The sequence below is a fragment of the Centropristis striata genome, chromosome 13, assembly GCF_030273125.1.
Source record: "Centropristis striata isolate RG_2023a ecotype Rhode Island chromosome 13, C.striata_1.0, whole genome shotgun sequence".
NCBI classification, from domain to species: domain Eukaryota; kingdom Metazoa; phylum Chordata; class Actinopteri; order Perciformes; family Serranidae; genus Centropristis; species Centropristis striata.
This window is the reverse complement of record NC_081529.1, coordinates 13321289-13337989: the sequence shown is the minus strand read 5'-3', so window position 1 is coordinate 13337989 and position 16701 is coordinate 13321289. Positions and strand designations below refer to the sequence as shown.

Sequence of the window (16701 nt, the reverse complement as noted above, 5' to 3'; positions counted from 1 at the left end):
GTAGTTTCATATAATACCAGTATCTCCAGTATATTCCTAAAAGTGATCCCACTACTGTCTCCGGAAAAGAAAAAGAAACTGTCGAAAATACTGGCGGCCCACCGACTCTAAATATCGATACTCGGCGGCCATGACTCGATATAATATTGCCATGCAAAATATCATGATACTATGTTGTATTGATTTTTCCCCCCACCTCTAGTAACCAGAGGGGTAGTGATGCTGAAAATCTCAGTATGAATACAGTTGCATATTTTATTTGTAGGTTGTTCTCACTGAACTACTAAATATATTTGCAGTGTTCTCTGGATATTTACCCACAATGGCTCTAAAATAATGACAATTAACAATTTCAGCCAGCTTTCTCGACCCTTTTGCTGTGATGTAAGAGTGCTAACCACTACACCATGTGTAGCTCCAGCAAAATATATATATTTATATTTTTAAAAACAGGTATTGTGAACTGACAATACCTTTTATTCATTGGAACAACAAGATCTCCAACCTAAACGACAAAAATGACCGTTTGTCAATACCACCCATAACAACACATATGAGTGTTTGTCAAAATGAGCTCACAGCGTCCTAAAAATAGCACTTATGTCATTATACATACACGTATTGTTCGCGGTTGTAAAAAAGGCTGCAGTTTCTGTGAATTGAGGCTACAAAACCACTAGGTTAAGGGCAAAAATCCTTCCTGGTAAGACGCTATAAAATACATTTTAAACAGTAATTAAGTATATGTAAATGCCAGAAGTGAAGTTGTTACGAGGGTAACTTTTTTTTCTTGCAACAGGGGGTGGTGCCCCCTGCTGGTCATAAGAAGGAACGCATGTTTAAGGTAGAAGTGGGCAATAAATATTGAGTATTTATAATAACTCTGGAGAGAGAACCTGAATGTTTACCCATTTAATGTCTCTATTGAAGTTTAACTGGGAGTCTCTTGAATGCATAAGTTTAAAGAAAATAAACAAGAGCTGTTGTCCTGAAACATTGTGTCCATCCATAGATGTCCTGGTAAGCAAGAAGAATTTTAACAGCTATTTTATCATTAGATTATCATATTTGGAAAATTAAAAAAAAAAAAAAAAATCAAGATTTTTTTGCCCATATCGCCCACCCCTAGTTTAAGGCACTTCTGCCATTGCTTCACTCTCACTCACAGCTATTGTGGTCATACTTCAAAGGCAGTTAAATTAGCAAAATAGAAAAATGAAGAAAAAAAATCAGCCCAAACATTGTTGTTTATTGTTGAAAGAGTGGAAGAACAGGCCTTAGCCTTTTTCAGTGCTTTTGTGGTTGTAAATAAAACTTTCAGACCCAATTGAATTAAATGTTTTCTTTGATTTTGTAAAATCAGACAGAAAGATCCATTGTTTCATAACCACATCTTACAGATCAGGATTTGACTGCAGGGTTGGCAGTCTACTTAGGCTCCTTCAAACAAATTGTTGAATATTCGTCTGTTCGTTGTCCAAGCCATACATCAACAACATTCAGACATGCCGCAGAGTGTCTATTTATGACTTCCAGCACTTAAAAGTTATTGATTGTAATGACATTTTAAAGCTAAAGGAAACATATTTGTATAAGACAAGCAGGCAAAGGCACAAATTTAATGACAAAACTGACCTCCTGCAGTGCAGTAATTAAAAGCTTTACTCTCTAAATGAAACTGGGGTAAGTAGGAAAGAAAAAGAAAGATCTAAGAGAGATAAAGCTCTTTTTAAATGTGCTACTTACCGAAACAGACAGCCATCCCACTTTTTTTTAAACAACACTGAGTTCTCCCGATGTTTTTTTTTTCACCTCTGAAACAGGTTGAGTTTAATTTTTGAAGCGTTCTTTCCACTGTTCTGCAAGTACCAGCTGTCAATCAAACAGAATATGCCCTTCTATCTGTGTCCTAGTGATTTTGTAGATGCAAAAATTATGCTTTCATTGTTTTTAGGAGCACTGCAAAAATACTCAGCTACTCCTGTGTTCTGAAACAGGGAGATGGAAGTATGCAGCATATGAAAAGCACTCTCTTACCTGACAGAAAAGCAGCTACTAAACACCAGTGAAGCAGTGTGGGAACACAAAGCAGACAGTGAAAGCAAGGTGTGAAACTTTCAGAGTTATGAAATGTAACAGTGCCCAGAGAAATGTGGCATCCACAGATTATGGCATCAATCCATGTTATACTGCCAGGTATGACTGACAGTGTGTGTGTGTGTGTGTGTGTGTGTGTGTGCGTTTGCGTTGTGTGCATGTGTGAGTTGGTGGGTGTACCCAAACGTGCACACAACACAGACATACTACACAGAGAGCAAATGCACAATTTCTGCTCATGTTCAAAACTTTACACACTTAGAAAAAACATCCAGCATATCTTTGATGTCTCATATATCTCAGATTTTGAGAATAACATAACAATAAAGTTGTAACTTATTGAAAATATAGTCATAACATAAAAAGACGAAAATAAATTACAAGAAAAGGGTGCATTATTATGAGAAAAAAAATTATAATATAATGAGAACAAATACATAATATTTCGATAAGAAATGTATTGTCTGTTCTACATTATGTTACTGCTCTGTTGACATGGTTCATCTGAGGCAGGAACTAACTGAAAACACTTCTGATCAGGTGTAAATCTCACCATTATATGGCACCCGGTCTCCCTCCAAGCTGCAGTACCACGATGATTACAGCCTTTGCTCCATTTTGTGTCCGCAAAATTAAATTCCACCAAGAATTGTTTTGTCAAATAAGAGAAAATTCTCAGTCTATTCATCTCACATCAGCCTTTTTATTTCTCCACAATGAGAGTCAAACCCACACACTGACCAACAAAGTATTCAGTCAAACTGAACTTAGCTGATATCATATATATCAAAAGCCTAACTTTGCAGCGTTATTTTGACATGATATCCTCTAGAATCCTAAAAAAAAAAGGTGAAAATACTGGCGGCCCACCAGGCTAAATATCGATACTAATCGATATAATATCAACACGCAATATATCGCAATACTATTTATCAATTTTTTTCCCCCATCTCTAGAGGAAACTGCGTGGAATGAAAATTAGTAAGCAGACTTTTAATAAAAACTTGCTTATATGCATATTTTGTATTGTATATCTGGCAGATTATAAAATACTGGGATATGGGAAATTTGTGGTGTTTGCAGTTACATTTGAATCCTGGGGTTTGGACAGCTACTGAAATACTCCCATTCTGTCCCTGTAAATATCCACCTGCTGCTCCCCCTTCTTCTTCTTCTTGTGCTTTTTTATAGATTTTCTACTACACATTTAGACAAAAAAATTTAAGCCGTACATATTGAATAAACTGCAAGAATAAAGTCAAAAATACTGATTTGATTACGAAAATAAAGTCGAAAATGTTTAATTAATTACGAGAATAAAGTCGAAAATATTTAATAAATTAATATGTACGACTAGATTTTTTTTTTCTAAATGTGGTCCTAATACTATGTTTAAATTATTGTATTCTGTTGCACTAAAACGAGAGCTGCTCTTTTAGATTTCGCCGTATTAATCTGTTCAATGACAAATAAAACGTTTCTTTTGTATTGTATTTTAACCATAGACTGTATATGTATTCTAACTACGCTTTTATTTTGAAAACATCCTTTTCGCCACCCAGAAAAAACGAACGCTTCCGGTTTGAGTGGAAGGTGAAAAGCGGAACAAGCGGCCCAACAGGAGGGAACAAAAGACTGAGTGAGTGTGTTTATGTTGTTTCCAACATAATTAATTAATATGTCACATTTTTGTTAGGTGGTAACTTTGGTGTAAAAGCGGGTTATACGTAATATTTGCCTTTTTTTTTTTTTACCATGAGCTAGATTACTTTTGAATGTAGCAGCTTTAGCCCCGTGTAAGTTAGCGTGTTAGCTCGTATTGTTCGTTAGCTTATCGTTAGCTCATACATGTTAACCTTAGCACAATGCTGTAGTGTGTGCATTAACGCGTCAATGTGTCTTTTGTTGTCTTTTATTGTCATTTATTATCATTTCATTAGAGGGGGTGCTAAATTGTTTTGGAAACCAATTGATTTTGAGATTATTCGCGACGTTATCATGGGGCAGTTTGTCTCTTTGTGTTAGCACGTTCTTTGCTAGAAGGCCATGGCTGGTAAGCTCATAGACATATATATGTCTATGGGTAGGCTGGGAGCTTTATAATTCCCGTCAGCCATTGTTATCATTCGACATGATTCTCGTTAGTCGGTCATTTTAAGCCACTTCTCAGTGGCTTTTTTGCTTCTTTGTGTATCAACCGAAATTACATTAGCGGAGTGGTTGTACTTCATCTAATTTGTGGCTGGTTGTCCTTGTGTTTTCCTATCCAGGTTCACCAATATAGAAATCTCCTTCTCTACTTAGCCCAGTCTCCAATCACGATGTCAAGTAAGTAAACATACATGTTATTGATGGTACAATCTAGGGATGCAGGATATTGGATTTTTTGCCGATTACCGATACCTTTATTTTTTTCCTGCACAACTAATACCCACAATCAGGGCAAATTTGGCCAATTTCCCAATCGACATAATAAGTAAACATATCCTGTGTTCACTGGGAACATCATTTATTATATCGGCGTGTTGGCCAATGTCCGATAGTTCATTTTCAAGCCAATATCGGCCGCTCCCGAGTACTAACAAAGGTTCACTTTATAGGTGTGGTAATATATCAGTAAATATTGAACACGTTTTATGTGATTTTTTTTTTTTTATCATTCCACACTACCCTAGGTGTAGGCCTCTAGTATAAAATGGATACTATGCTCAATGTACAAAAAAAAAAAAAAATACAAAAAAAATGCTAAGCACAATGACATATAAAAAAAACTGAACTTCCCCTCAGGGATGAATAAAGTAATTTTGATCTGATTTTTGATTTGATATGATGCTATTCATGGTTATGCAAACTAAAATGATGCCATACAGAATTGTAACAGGAATTCTATTAATATATGACAATCAATATGAATCCTGTTTACTTTAGTGCTTTATCTTTAGAAGAATTTTTTAGAATACATTTGAATGGAATCTTGGCTACTGATTGTCAAAATTATTTTAGCACGTTGTGAAGCAACCAGTCTAGCAAAATGGCAATATACATATTCAAAACAATATAAAAAAACTATTTTGTATATTGTTTTATCATGTCTATCTGAATGTTGATGAGACGGATCCATGTTCAGACAATATCAAGTTGATTTGGTATTTTGTAAAAGGAAATTTTGCACAGACAGGCTTGCACACAGATTTATAAATCAAAAATATTTTTGTGGCATGCATATTTCCTTATTTGTGAGTATGCAAAAATGAAAAAAATAAAATGAGGTTGGGGTGAAGGTTATTTGACTATAATGAAAGTGTGTGTGTGTGTGTGTGTGTGTGTGTGTGTGTGTATAAAATATATACACATACATATACATACATAGTCTGAAAATGTGCACTGACATTTTTTTCTTTCTAACACAGAACGACCATCCTATGCCCCTCCCCCTCCCCCTGCCCCCACAACAGTAAGTGTCGAACTCTCAGTTCCAATGTTAGCATTTAATATTTGGTGGCCAAAGGGCCATTTTAGCTCCGTACACTCTTTTTGGTTCCCTTCCATCTTTTCTTTCTTGCTGTCTCACTTCCTCTCCTTTTCACATTTTTTTATATTGCTTTCATTTGAACACAAAGATGTTGCCACAAAGCTCTCATCACCGCTCTCACTCCTGCTTTTTCCTGTCATACCACCACTTATTCAAGGTCACGAGCATTTAGGAATTGAAATCTGATTTAAGATCTTAAACCTTTCTGGCATCAAATGTCATAGTTTTAGTAATTTGTACTGTTATAGAGTAAAAACGCTTGTTTTTATGCTTTGAAGCACTGTTTAAAGTTAAAAGCAGTGTTCCAGTCACATGGTTAATTCAATGCATCATGTGTTTAAAGGGATAGTTTGGATTTTTTTGAAGTGGAATTATATGAGATACTTATCCCTCGTCGGTGTATTAACAACAGTAGATGGCGATTGGCCTGGTCCAGTTTATAGAAGCTTGTGGAGCTAATGACACAGAGAATAAAAAGGCCCACCTAAAATAATCAAAACAATTTAAGTTAATGCTATGTTCAGAATGTTTTCACTCTCAACATTCAATATCTCAATCTCAATATTCTTGATACAGTGTACTACAACTTAACTGCCTGAGGTCTGTCCATTTTTTGCTTTTTTTGGTTTGTTTGATATTTTTATACATTATTAACCTTAGCCCTATGTTGCAGAATCATGTTGTATACATCTTTTTTTCAGGTCAACCTGTTCAATGAGAATATGTATGCTGCAGCAATGTCACATGAAAGTATGAATAGTGATATGACCATGAATATAAAAACATAGCTTGAATCTGTTATTTTTTTAGAACAGTAATTTTAAAAGACTTTTGGCTTTTGAAATGTGTTCCTTTAGGCCTTTGCGATCTGGAGGGGAAAAAACACTGTAGCCAACACAAATAAACTATTTACATTTCTGTTTACAAAGTCCAAACTAGGCATTCCTGTCTGCAAATGAAACAGAGGCCCACATAAAAAATGTTTCAGTTCCAGGGAGGACACTGTTTCACTCACAATACTAAAATTAAAATCACATCAAATACGGTTCCCTGTAAGCCGCACTTTCACTATGCAACTCTGTTTGCCGCCAAGTTGGGGAAATAAAGGCTTGATTCGGCATGAAGCAGGTGCTTATGAGTTGCTCCTAGATAAGTAACTCATACAACCCTACTTCAATAGGGAGTGATCTGAGCTTGTTGCAAGGTCCCGATTTCCATGCAAATTCACATATACTGTGGACTAATTCTGAATGATGGCTTGGCTACCAGTTGCATTTTTTGCCTTGCATCATGGAAAGCACAGCAGCAAAACAATATACATATATTTTCATGTTTTTCCCCTTTTTCACTTATTTATGTTTATCCCTCTTCCTCCTCTTGTTTGTACGCCATTTCTCATTCGTGTTTTGTCTCATTTGTCTTTCATCAGCAAATGCCTTCCACCCCAGGGTTTGTGGGCTACAACCCTTACAGCCATCTGGCCTACAACAACCTCCGGCTGGGAGGGAGCTCCGGAGGTTCCAGCAGGGTAATGAATTGATGGAGGGATTTAAAAAAAGGATAATTTAAAAAAAAAAAATCAGGAAATAATATTGTTAAAGCAAAGTCAATTTATATAGCACCTTTGCAAAACACTGTTTAAGTGCTTTACAACGTTAAACAAAGTAATAGCAGCCAACACTTAAATAAAAACAATATAACTGTTGGTGCTGAAATGTAAGATAAGATCACAGGAAGGCTCGATGATAAAAGCGTGTTTTAGGAAGAGACTTAGACTTGGCCATCCTAATCTTCTGGGGAAGATTGATCCAAATCAGGGAGAATGACAATTCTGAGAGTTGACAGAAAGAACCCTGCTAATGTTACAATGAATTGAGATAAAAAAATTAAACTGGCTGCACGTTTTGTGTAGCACACAGTTCTTCTTAGACCTCCTTGACAACATTACCTATCATGCATGCACACAGCACTGAGGCAGATCCTTAAATCACCAATCTGCAACATTGCATGCATTGCAATCATGCAACATTTCAGGATTTTGCTGCTTCATAATAAAAGATTTTAAATAACGAAATAAGGGGATTTTTAATCTGAACCATCTATAATAAATTCAATATTATAAAGGTTTGTTAGTGGCTATTTCTTTGCTGCAGACATGAGTGGGACTTCACTTGTTGAAAATTAGGAAAATAAATGTCTTTTATCAAATGAAGCCAGTCCTTTTTCAGCACTTAGTTAAAGCCACACGTTCAGCTAGCTTCATTTCAATGGAGATTTAGATTTAAATAGCAGCCAACACAACCACTAAATTGATGCATGGTTACCGCTCCAATATGCGAATGATCAACATAATCTGGCAAGTTTTTGCGACTTTTGGAGCAAATGTTAATTACTTTCATTGGAAAGAGTTGGCAACACTGGTGTGTGGGCTTTTAATAGAAACAGCTGTTGTGTGTTGCCTTTTTAAAGGGACTGTTCTCTCCAAAATCAAAGAAACATATTTCTTTGCTCTAACCTGTAATGCTAAAGGCCTTCTCTTGAATATAATAGAACTATATTGCACTTCACGTGTAAGGCTCAACGTATAAAAATATATGTACCTTTGATTTCGGAGTGAATCGTCCCTTTAAGGCTACCCTCTTCTGTTTCTTAGTGGTGAGATAAAGTTTTTATTATGTATCTGAACATGTAGCCAGTGAGGTTTCATGGGGGTGACTTTTGGGACGTTGTCTAAAACATAAATAAATCAATGTGATATTTGTTAATCCTTTTGTGATCACATTAAACTACAAGGGAGTAGGTCATATGCTCTGACATTGTGTCAAATGTAAATAAAAACAGAATGCATCAGAGTCCCAGCTCTGTGGAATTTGGGTTGCTAATATAGAGTTTGAATGGCAAGTACGTTTGAAGAAGCATCAAAATATGACAAAATGAATGTATCCATTTTGTATGGGACACTTCCATACATGTCTTGGTTGGCCTGCCTCAGCCAATCTGATGGATATAATTTGCCTCGTCTTAAGGAACTAAATCAGATATAGAATTCCTTTTCGTGCATTCCTGTTTGCATTTCCACTGCATCTTAAGAAAACCATGGTGTGTCACCTACAAAATTCACATGGCTTTTTGTCTTGCTGCCTGGCAGTCAGCCAGCTCCCTAAATAGACACCAACACTGTTTTCCATTTTGCAGTGGTTTAGTGAACAGTATGGACGGCTGCTAACAATTGATGTGCATTGTAAAAGTTTTTATCTAGCTGTAGGAAAGGATTCAGGACCATGTAAGAGTTTTGTATTGTCATGTTTACACAGATCTCGGCTCCTGTTTTATGGAATTCTTTGCGTTTTTTCTCTCCTCTCTAAACAATTGTTCTATTCTTGTTTCCCTTTCACCCCGTCCTTCTTTGCCCCCCTTTTCTCTCTCCCTCTCTGCCTTCCATCCACAGAACTCCTCAGGCATCACCGTCCCAAAGCCTCCCAAACCTCCAGACAAGCCACTGATGCCTTACATGCGGTACAGCCGGAAGGTAAGCAGGAAGGTAAGACACCCATCCACGGTGTCTGCTTTTACTGCTTGTCCTCCCATCCCCTGAAAAGTTGCAGGGGTTTTAGGGTGGGAAACAGCCAAGCCATGACGCCTTCACCACCACCTCAACCACCTCGTGGAGACTCTCCACTTTATCCTGTTGGCTCACAGTAGCCTTCTGTGTTTGTCAACAAAAAAGAGAAATTACATTTCCTTTTTTCCTTCTGCAAGCCTGCTCTTGCCTTCATTTTCCTTCTTATGCTTGTCGCTTTGCTGCTTCACTAGTCTTAGAGCTGCCTTTTTAACCTACATAAAGACAAAATCTACTCTAAACAATTGACGTAAAACTGGTTATTTTGTCTTTAAGACATTGCATTCCCAGGGCTCAAAGTACTTTTGTTGGTGTGCATGCACTGGTGCATGTAACTTAAAATTGCACCAAATGCTCTTTCTAACTCCAAACTCCACCCTCTAATGAACTCTGTGGGCACATTTGCCTGTTGAAAGTTGCATTGACATATCCGGTAGGGTTGGGTGATGGTTTGCAATTTCAAATCTGTAAATTGTGGCTAATCCTGATCGCTGATAGACGATCAGATAGCCAGTCTGAAAGGCATGCTACATTGTACTTGTATGCAGATTCTTCAGAAGCCGGCTGCAGCAAGACGGTGCTTCTTGTAATCACTAAAACTGATTACATCGGCTTGCTGTCCAGCTTTCTGCTTGACTGAAATGCTAATATGCAGCTGTCAGCGCATTACCTCATTTCCCGTCGCCAATGCTTCTGTTTACTGTCTGCTCACTGCTTTAACTCCACCCAGTTAATTGACATACATTTTTCATTATTCATGTTGTTAAAATGCCCTCATCACTTGTGCTGATTAACGGGCTAAGAAGATGTGCTGCACACCTAAGTTCTGATAGCAACGTAGTTAATATCCCTTTAATATCAGCATAGGAAAAACAATTGATCACAATTTCAATTGACAATATCGGACAATTATACCAAAGTCAGCCCCGGCCAGTTGCACACTAGGGTCGTTTACACGTATAAATTCTGGTGGACTGGGTGCGATTCAGTGGTGAAGTTGCAACATTGTTGCGTTTTTCATTTGGTTTGGTTTGCTTCCGCATTTTAAACAAATGTCCGTCATCTATTGGACAGAATATGTGAGGGAAATAGTTGACTCTCTTTCGAAACATCTTGTGGACTTTAATGTATTGTTGACAGTTTTTTTTTTAGTTTTTTTTATGCAGCATTGATCCAATGTACGATTGAATCCATTAGCCACCATTCTGTCGCTAAATGATAAGACTTTGGTGTTTTGTGTGTAGCCACCATTTTTCAATAAGGGCGTTTACTTCATCATAAGACCATGTCTGTCTGAGAGACAAGACATTTTTCAGACCTGTTACTGTTGATTCTCAAATTTCTGCCAAAATCAACCCAGTATGTGTTGTTTTGGTTCGCTCCTTTCCTTTGGACTGCGTTCTCACCTGCAGCGAACCGAACTCGAGTGCACTAGGAAGCAAACCCAGACCCCCCCTCCCCTTTTTTTCGAGTTATCTTCAGCATTCACACCAGCAAAAGCTAAACAGACTTTCTAACAAAATGTACCAGAGTTTGTTTCAAGCGGACCAAACCGCTCAGGTGTGAATGCCCCCTAGGGCTAGGAGTTTCTCTAACTGTCCTCCAAATGGCAACATCAAGTAAAACTGATAGAAGGTGCACCTGGGTCCAACTTCAAACTAACCTATCCTCTGTGCTGCAGCCGGCCGTGACCACAGTTTTAACACGGTGCTGCTCCGTCTTGACCGTGCACTGTCGATGTCCTTATGTTGTGCCGCAGTTTAATAAGTTATAAATTAGTTTTTCAGCATATGAAAAATGTCAGTAAATGACTGACAGTTGGCAGTATGTACAATACATTTTCTGTACCAAGTTATGTGCACTGGTGCATGTAGAGATTAGAATTACATGCACATTATTACATGCACTAAGAATGAGGTGCATGTGGTATTTCGAGCCCAGATTTCATTCCATCCAGGATTTTTGCTAAACAAAATGTTACCTTTTATGCTAGTTAATAATCCTGACCAGTAGTCATAATTTTGAAGCATTCTTAGTTTCTCTCCTTTGCACTTTACCTCCTTTACTTCCTTTGCTGTCTTATATTAACCTTACCATTCACTGCAGTTTCCCTGTTGTGACCATATGTTATTGTCTGTGTGTGCTTGTGTGTGTGCTTGTGCGTGTGCTTGTGGGGCGATGCTCCTGATGGTGCATGTGTGTTGGTGTTGTTTGTGTGCAAATGCAAGGTATGGGACCAAGTGAAGGCATCCAACCCAGACCTGAAGCTGTGGGAGATTGGAAAGATTATCGGAGGGATGTGGAGAGACCTGACTGATGAGGAGAAACAGGACTACTTGAACGAGTACGAAGCTGAGAAGGTGAGCTGCTGGAGGTCTCCTGTTATTTCCATTGAGTTTAACCTTTGCTAGTATGCTTATTGGTCCCAATTCTGTTTGTATTACTTAACGGACATCAGTTCTCTGCAACTTCTTGTTTAACATTGCTTAAAATCTAGTAGTGTTGTGGAATCTTTCCTCCTATTAATGTGCTAGTTGGGAGTTGCTCACTGACCCCTGATTTATATATATATATTTTTTCACTCCATGATTTGGATAAGTCAGAGTCGACTGTATGTCAGCATTGGCCTTGTGAAGTTCAGTGCAGATTTAAAGCAGTTGATGGCACGTTGAGCCATTTTCAACCCATATGTCAGTTCTATCACAGTAAAGTAATATAATTTTGTTGACAGCTCAAAAGCCTGTTCAAGTGTGCATATCTTCAAATACAGTTTGAGCCAAACAATTTAACAGCGATTGATAAATGTATGAGCGCTAACCAGAATATGGAGGATTTTAAAATAATCAAAATTACCATATAATTTTTTTCAATCCATTGTTGCAAATTGATTTAGATATTTGTTTTCTGACAAACAACATGATGTGCAGTGGGTTCCTCTCAATGTTAGATTATTCATTCATTCATTACCATTAACCGCTTATCCGCAATTGGGTCGCGGGGGGCTGGAGCCTATCCCAGCTGTCATTGGGCGAGAGGTGGGGTACACCCTGGACAGGACGCCAGACTATCGCAGGGCTAACACATAGAGACAGACAATCACACTCTCATTCACTCCTACGGGCAATTTAGAGTCACCAATTAAACCTAAGTGCATGTTTTTGGACTGTGGGAGGAAGCCGGAGTACCCGGTGAGAACCCACGCTGACACAGGGAGAACATGCAAACTCCACACAGAAGAGCCGCAGGCGGGAGGCAAACCGGCGACCCTCTAGCTGTGAGGCAAGAGCGCTAACCACTACACCACCGTGTAGCCCAATGTTAGATTAAGTTATCTTTAATGAAGATGAGCCCTGAAATTCAAGCATCAAGAGTAGAGTCTAAGAAAGTCTAGGGGTGAGGGGTCGATGTTCAAAAAAGATTTGTGGTAGACTGTCTCTTTATTACGCCACTTAACACTTAATAATACAATTTCCAAAAAAATAGATTTTCTCAGAAAACGCAGATAATCCGTAGGACTAGTTGGGAAGTAATTGTGTATTACGCAGGTTTTTATTTGCTTTATCTCTCCATCTCAGATTGAGTACAACGATTCCTTGAAGGCCTACCACAACTCACCAGCCTACCTGGCCTACGTCAACGCTAAGAACCGAGCCGAGGCCGCCATGGAGGAGGAGAGCAGACAGAGGCAAAGCCGGATGGACAAAGGAGAGCCTTACATGAGCATTCAGCCTGCTGAGGATCCTGATGGCAAGTTTCAGAGATGGATGATTCAAAATCAGTGATAAAGATCAATCAATCAAAATCAAAAATGTTAAAAAGCCAGTGCATTTATAATGATGACGTGGTTTTGCAAGACACTAAAAGCAGAGTTCTTTAAACATAAAAAAAATGGTTTGAAAGTAATTAACGCTCGTTAATTACTTTCAAACCATTTTTCACTTTGACATTCAGAGCACTGGGCAGAAATCACATCGCGCATTGTCAGCTAAGTGTCCTCTTTATCTCTGTCCAGACTACGATGATGGTTTTTCAGTGAAGCACACAGCAGCCGCTCGCTTCCAGAGGAACCACCGGCTCATCAGTGACATCCTCAGTGAGATCGTGGTGCCTGATGTCCGCTCGGTGGTCACCACAGCCCGCATGCAGGTTCTCAAGAGGCAGGTCCAGTCTCTTATGGTGCACCAGGTAAGTTGGACATGGACATGTTTTCTGCCATTAGGGAACTAGAGAATATCTGCGCTGAAAGAAGCTTGAAAGCTTTACCTGCTTTTAAAAAGGCATCATGTTGTTAAAGAATGTTGAGTACATGTCAGGTACCTCAGGGAAACACTCTCGGGGTATTTCACCTGTGTCTTTTGTGTGTTTCAGAGGAAGCTTGAGGCAGAACTTTTGCAGATTGAGGATCGCCACCAAGACAAGAAGAGACGCTTCCTGGAGACCACCGACTCATTCAACACTGAACTTAAGCGGGTACAGCAGCACTTACTTACCTAGAGATGGCCAAGTGAGAAGTTTCATTCCATCTGGAAAAACGTTTAACCACAGATTAATGTTTAATTTACCCCAACTAAAGAACCTGAAACAACAGCAAGATGATTTTTACTCATTGTATGCACTGAATTCTCACATCCTTATGTGTGAAAGGCAAGAATAGAATTTGTGCAGTACAGGCCATTGTTTTACCAGTGTTCCCTGTCTCCAGCTGTGCAGTCAGAAGGTTGAGGTGGACATGGAGAAGCTAGCCGCAGAGATGGCTGCAGCTGAAGAGGCAGCCAGGCGCCGGGCGGAGGAGAGGGAACGCGAGACAGCCGAGCAGGCAGAGAAAGCTGCTCTGCAGGCGCAACAACAGCAACAGCAGCAACAGCAGCAACAACAACAACAAGAGGCTGCTGGAAACAAAGCCTCAGAGCAAAGCAGTGCTAATGCTAGCAGTACAGCTAACCCCAGCTCAGGGACCAAGGAGGATGGCAAGCCCACACCAATGGAGACAGGTATCAAAGGTTTTGAAAATTAATTTAAATTAATTTGTTTTTAGTAAATTACTGAGTATTGTCTTTGTACTGTATTGAATGCATGTCAAAGGATTTGCAAATCATTGCATTCTGTGTTTTATTACGTCTTTGACTGCGCATCGGACCCTTTGGATGGCTGTTCATGGCCATTGGGCCGCATGTTTGACATCTCTGATCAAAAGCGTTTCTCTCCCCAGACGAGGCAACCACAGAGCCCTCCTCAGAACCACAGCCTGCTGCACCTCTATCCGACCCCCCCTCTTCTTCCTCTGACAAAGGAACCCCTCCCCCCGAGACCCCCAGGGAGAGCGGCACTCCTAACAGCAGCGCCCCCAGTAACGGCAGCAGCAGCAGCAACAGTATGCCCCCTCCTCCTTCAGACAGCAACAGCAGAGCAGCAGCCCCCGATCCCTCAGCAGCCCAAGAAGCCAACTCCAGCGCAGCTAACCCTAACACGGCTGCAGCACCTCCTCCTCCCCCCGCCTTAGAAGAACCACCCCCTCCTCCACCACCTCTACTATCCCCCAGCCAGAACAGCCAACAGTATGACATGTAATAGTCTGTTTCTTAGATGCACAGTGGTAACTGTAGGGCTGCAGCTCTTTTTCGATGGAGCAGCAGGTGTGGAAGAAGTAAGACATGCATGGGTGCTCTGTCAGAACAGATCTTGTGAATGAGCAGTGCTGAGTGGTTGAGGGTCTGATAGTATGGTCAATAAACAGTTAGCATCACACAAGAGTGATGAAGGGTTGTCGTCATCCAGGCTAAGGTAGCGTGGCCATGCAAGACTCTGTTGGAGAAATTTTACTTTGTTTCCTTCAAATTCATTCATGAATGAATTGAAATGTCAACAGAGAATAGGCAGAGTTTGCATTCCATTAAGGTCCAAACTATTCCTCTTTTTAATCATGTTGGATAGATGAATGGATGGATTTAAGAAAAATAAATTAACCTCATAAATACTTCAAACAGGACACCAGGGCTGTAAAATGGCAAATTGTTCGCAGTAAACCCCACTGGCTGGTTGAATATCATATGCAGGTTTCTAACTCCTAACATCACTGTTAATACTCTCTACATCAGTTTATTATCCACCCGCAAATCTTCAGATACATTTCCTGTTTGCAAATTGTCACAATTAAGTAGCTGGAATGACAGAATGCTTAGCATTTTTGCTTGGCAATGTGGGGAAAAGTATCAACAATACCTCCTTCTCAATGAGACCCGGAGGAAGTGATTTCTGAAGATGCGTGTTGGCAGCAGGCATGTTGATGGCTGTATAATTTACATACAGATGTAAACCTCCAGTAACTCCCTCTGTGTAGACTTTGGATGTGGTTGAAATGTTTGATTTGCCACATATTTCTACATCATGCAGTCTTGATTTATAAACCTCTTTAAATGAGCCCATTGTTTTCTTAGAGAGAAACGCCACAGTTGTAAACTGTGAAGGGTAGTACATTACATGATTCATGTCCAGAGTCTGAATTGTCTGAAGCTCAGCGTATGTTCTGTTTACAAAAGGGCAACCATGCATGAAAGGACCTTAACCCAACCCCCACCCCTTCCACTTTAAAACCTCAGAATCTTGTAGTTCAGTTTGTGTGATTTGCAGAACTACTACTGTTACTACTTTTGTGTTTTTAGAGATCTAGTGAAACATTTTAGATTAATATACTTAAATCCAGGTTTCGTATTATTCCTATACTCTGGAATCAGATGCCATTTCTAACATGTTTCAGTTTGACTGGGGATGATGCACCATATGATTATTTCCAGGTCTGAAGTCCGTATGAAGGAAAGGCATATTTTAATTATTGGCGCACTCACAATTTGCATGCTTCATTAAATACTAACCATAATCCTGCAAGCATCTGAACAATTACTGAAGGCATAGTCAAAGAGTTGAGGTTGAGGAAAACTGTTGAGGGACGTTTTCTGTGCAGGACAAAACACACTTTATCCACACAAAATGATACATAAAATGATTGGCACATCTCCAAGGTGCGTTTTTAATGGAAAAATAATCTGGATGATGAAATGACTTGCATTAAGTATAAACAGTTGTTTGTTCCCCTCCATCACATTTATGTAGAAAGAACTGACACATAATTAGCATTTAATCTATAAGAGCTTCTTTGCAAGATGAGGCTATTTTTTAAAGTCTATTTTCCTCCTTTAGACCGCATATTCCTGTTTACACCACAAGCAGAGAATTGCACACGCTACCCTCATCCAAATGTAACCTCACTTGTGCATTTAAAGGACTGTTTCTTACTTGAATTGGACTGTTTTTAGTAATATGCCTGTTTTTTGCATCTTTCTTTTGTACTGTCTGAACTTACCTATCCAAATAAAAATGATTTCTCATGCTTTCGGAGGCTGTTTGCTTTTTCTGCTACACCAGCAGTAAGTACTGACTATTGCTTCGTCTGCTGACC

At 39.3% G+C, this 16701-nt stretch overlaps 1 protein-coding gene across 4 annotated transcripts; it reads left to right on the top strand.

Moving 5' to 3' along the window:
• The first annotated feature begins 3659 nt into the window (after positions 1–3659).
• LOC131983347 (SWI/SNF-related matrix-associated actin-dependent regulator of chromatin subfamily E member 1-like) lies at positions 3660–16635 on the top strand. Of its 4 annotated transcripts, none has more exons than XM_059348065.1 (11): positions 3660–3736; positions 4368–4425; positions 5508–5551; positions 7059–7157; positions 9078–9170; positions 11477–11608; positions 12824–12995; positions 13261–13433; positions 13617–13718; positions 13951–14239; positions 14458–16635. In XM_059348065.1, the coding sequence occupies exons 2-11, from the start codon at positions 4419–4421 to the stop codon at positions 14814–14816; spliced, it is 1470 nt and encodes a 489-aa protein (XP_059204048.1). In that variant the 5' UTR covers positions 3660–3736; positions 4368–4418; the 3' UTR covers positions 14817–16635. The 4 variants fall into 4 exon arrangements, with proteins under 4 accessions (XP_059204048.1, XP_059204051.1, XP_059204050.1 ...); XM_059348068.1 differs by having other exon boundaries at positions 3661–3736; positions 9078–9158; XM_059348067.1 differs by lacking the exon at positions 3660–3736 and adding an exon at positions 3877–3893.
• The last annotated feature ends 66 nt before the right edge of the window (positions 16636–16701 follow it).

Bases quoted from the DNA above. Each gene is read 5' to 3' on its own strand.
- LOC131983347 (XM_059348065.1), top strand. The intron at 7,158-9,077 runs GTAATGAATTGA...TTCCATCCACAG, and splicing joins GCTCCGGAGGTTCCAGCAGG to AACTCCTCAGGCATCACCGT. The intron at 14,240-14,457 runs GTATCAAAGGTT...TTCTCTCCCCAG, and splicing joins GCCCACACCAATGGAGACAG to ACGAGGCAACCACAGAGCCC.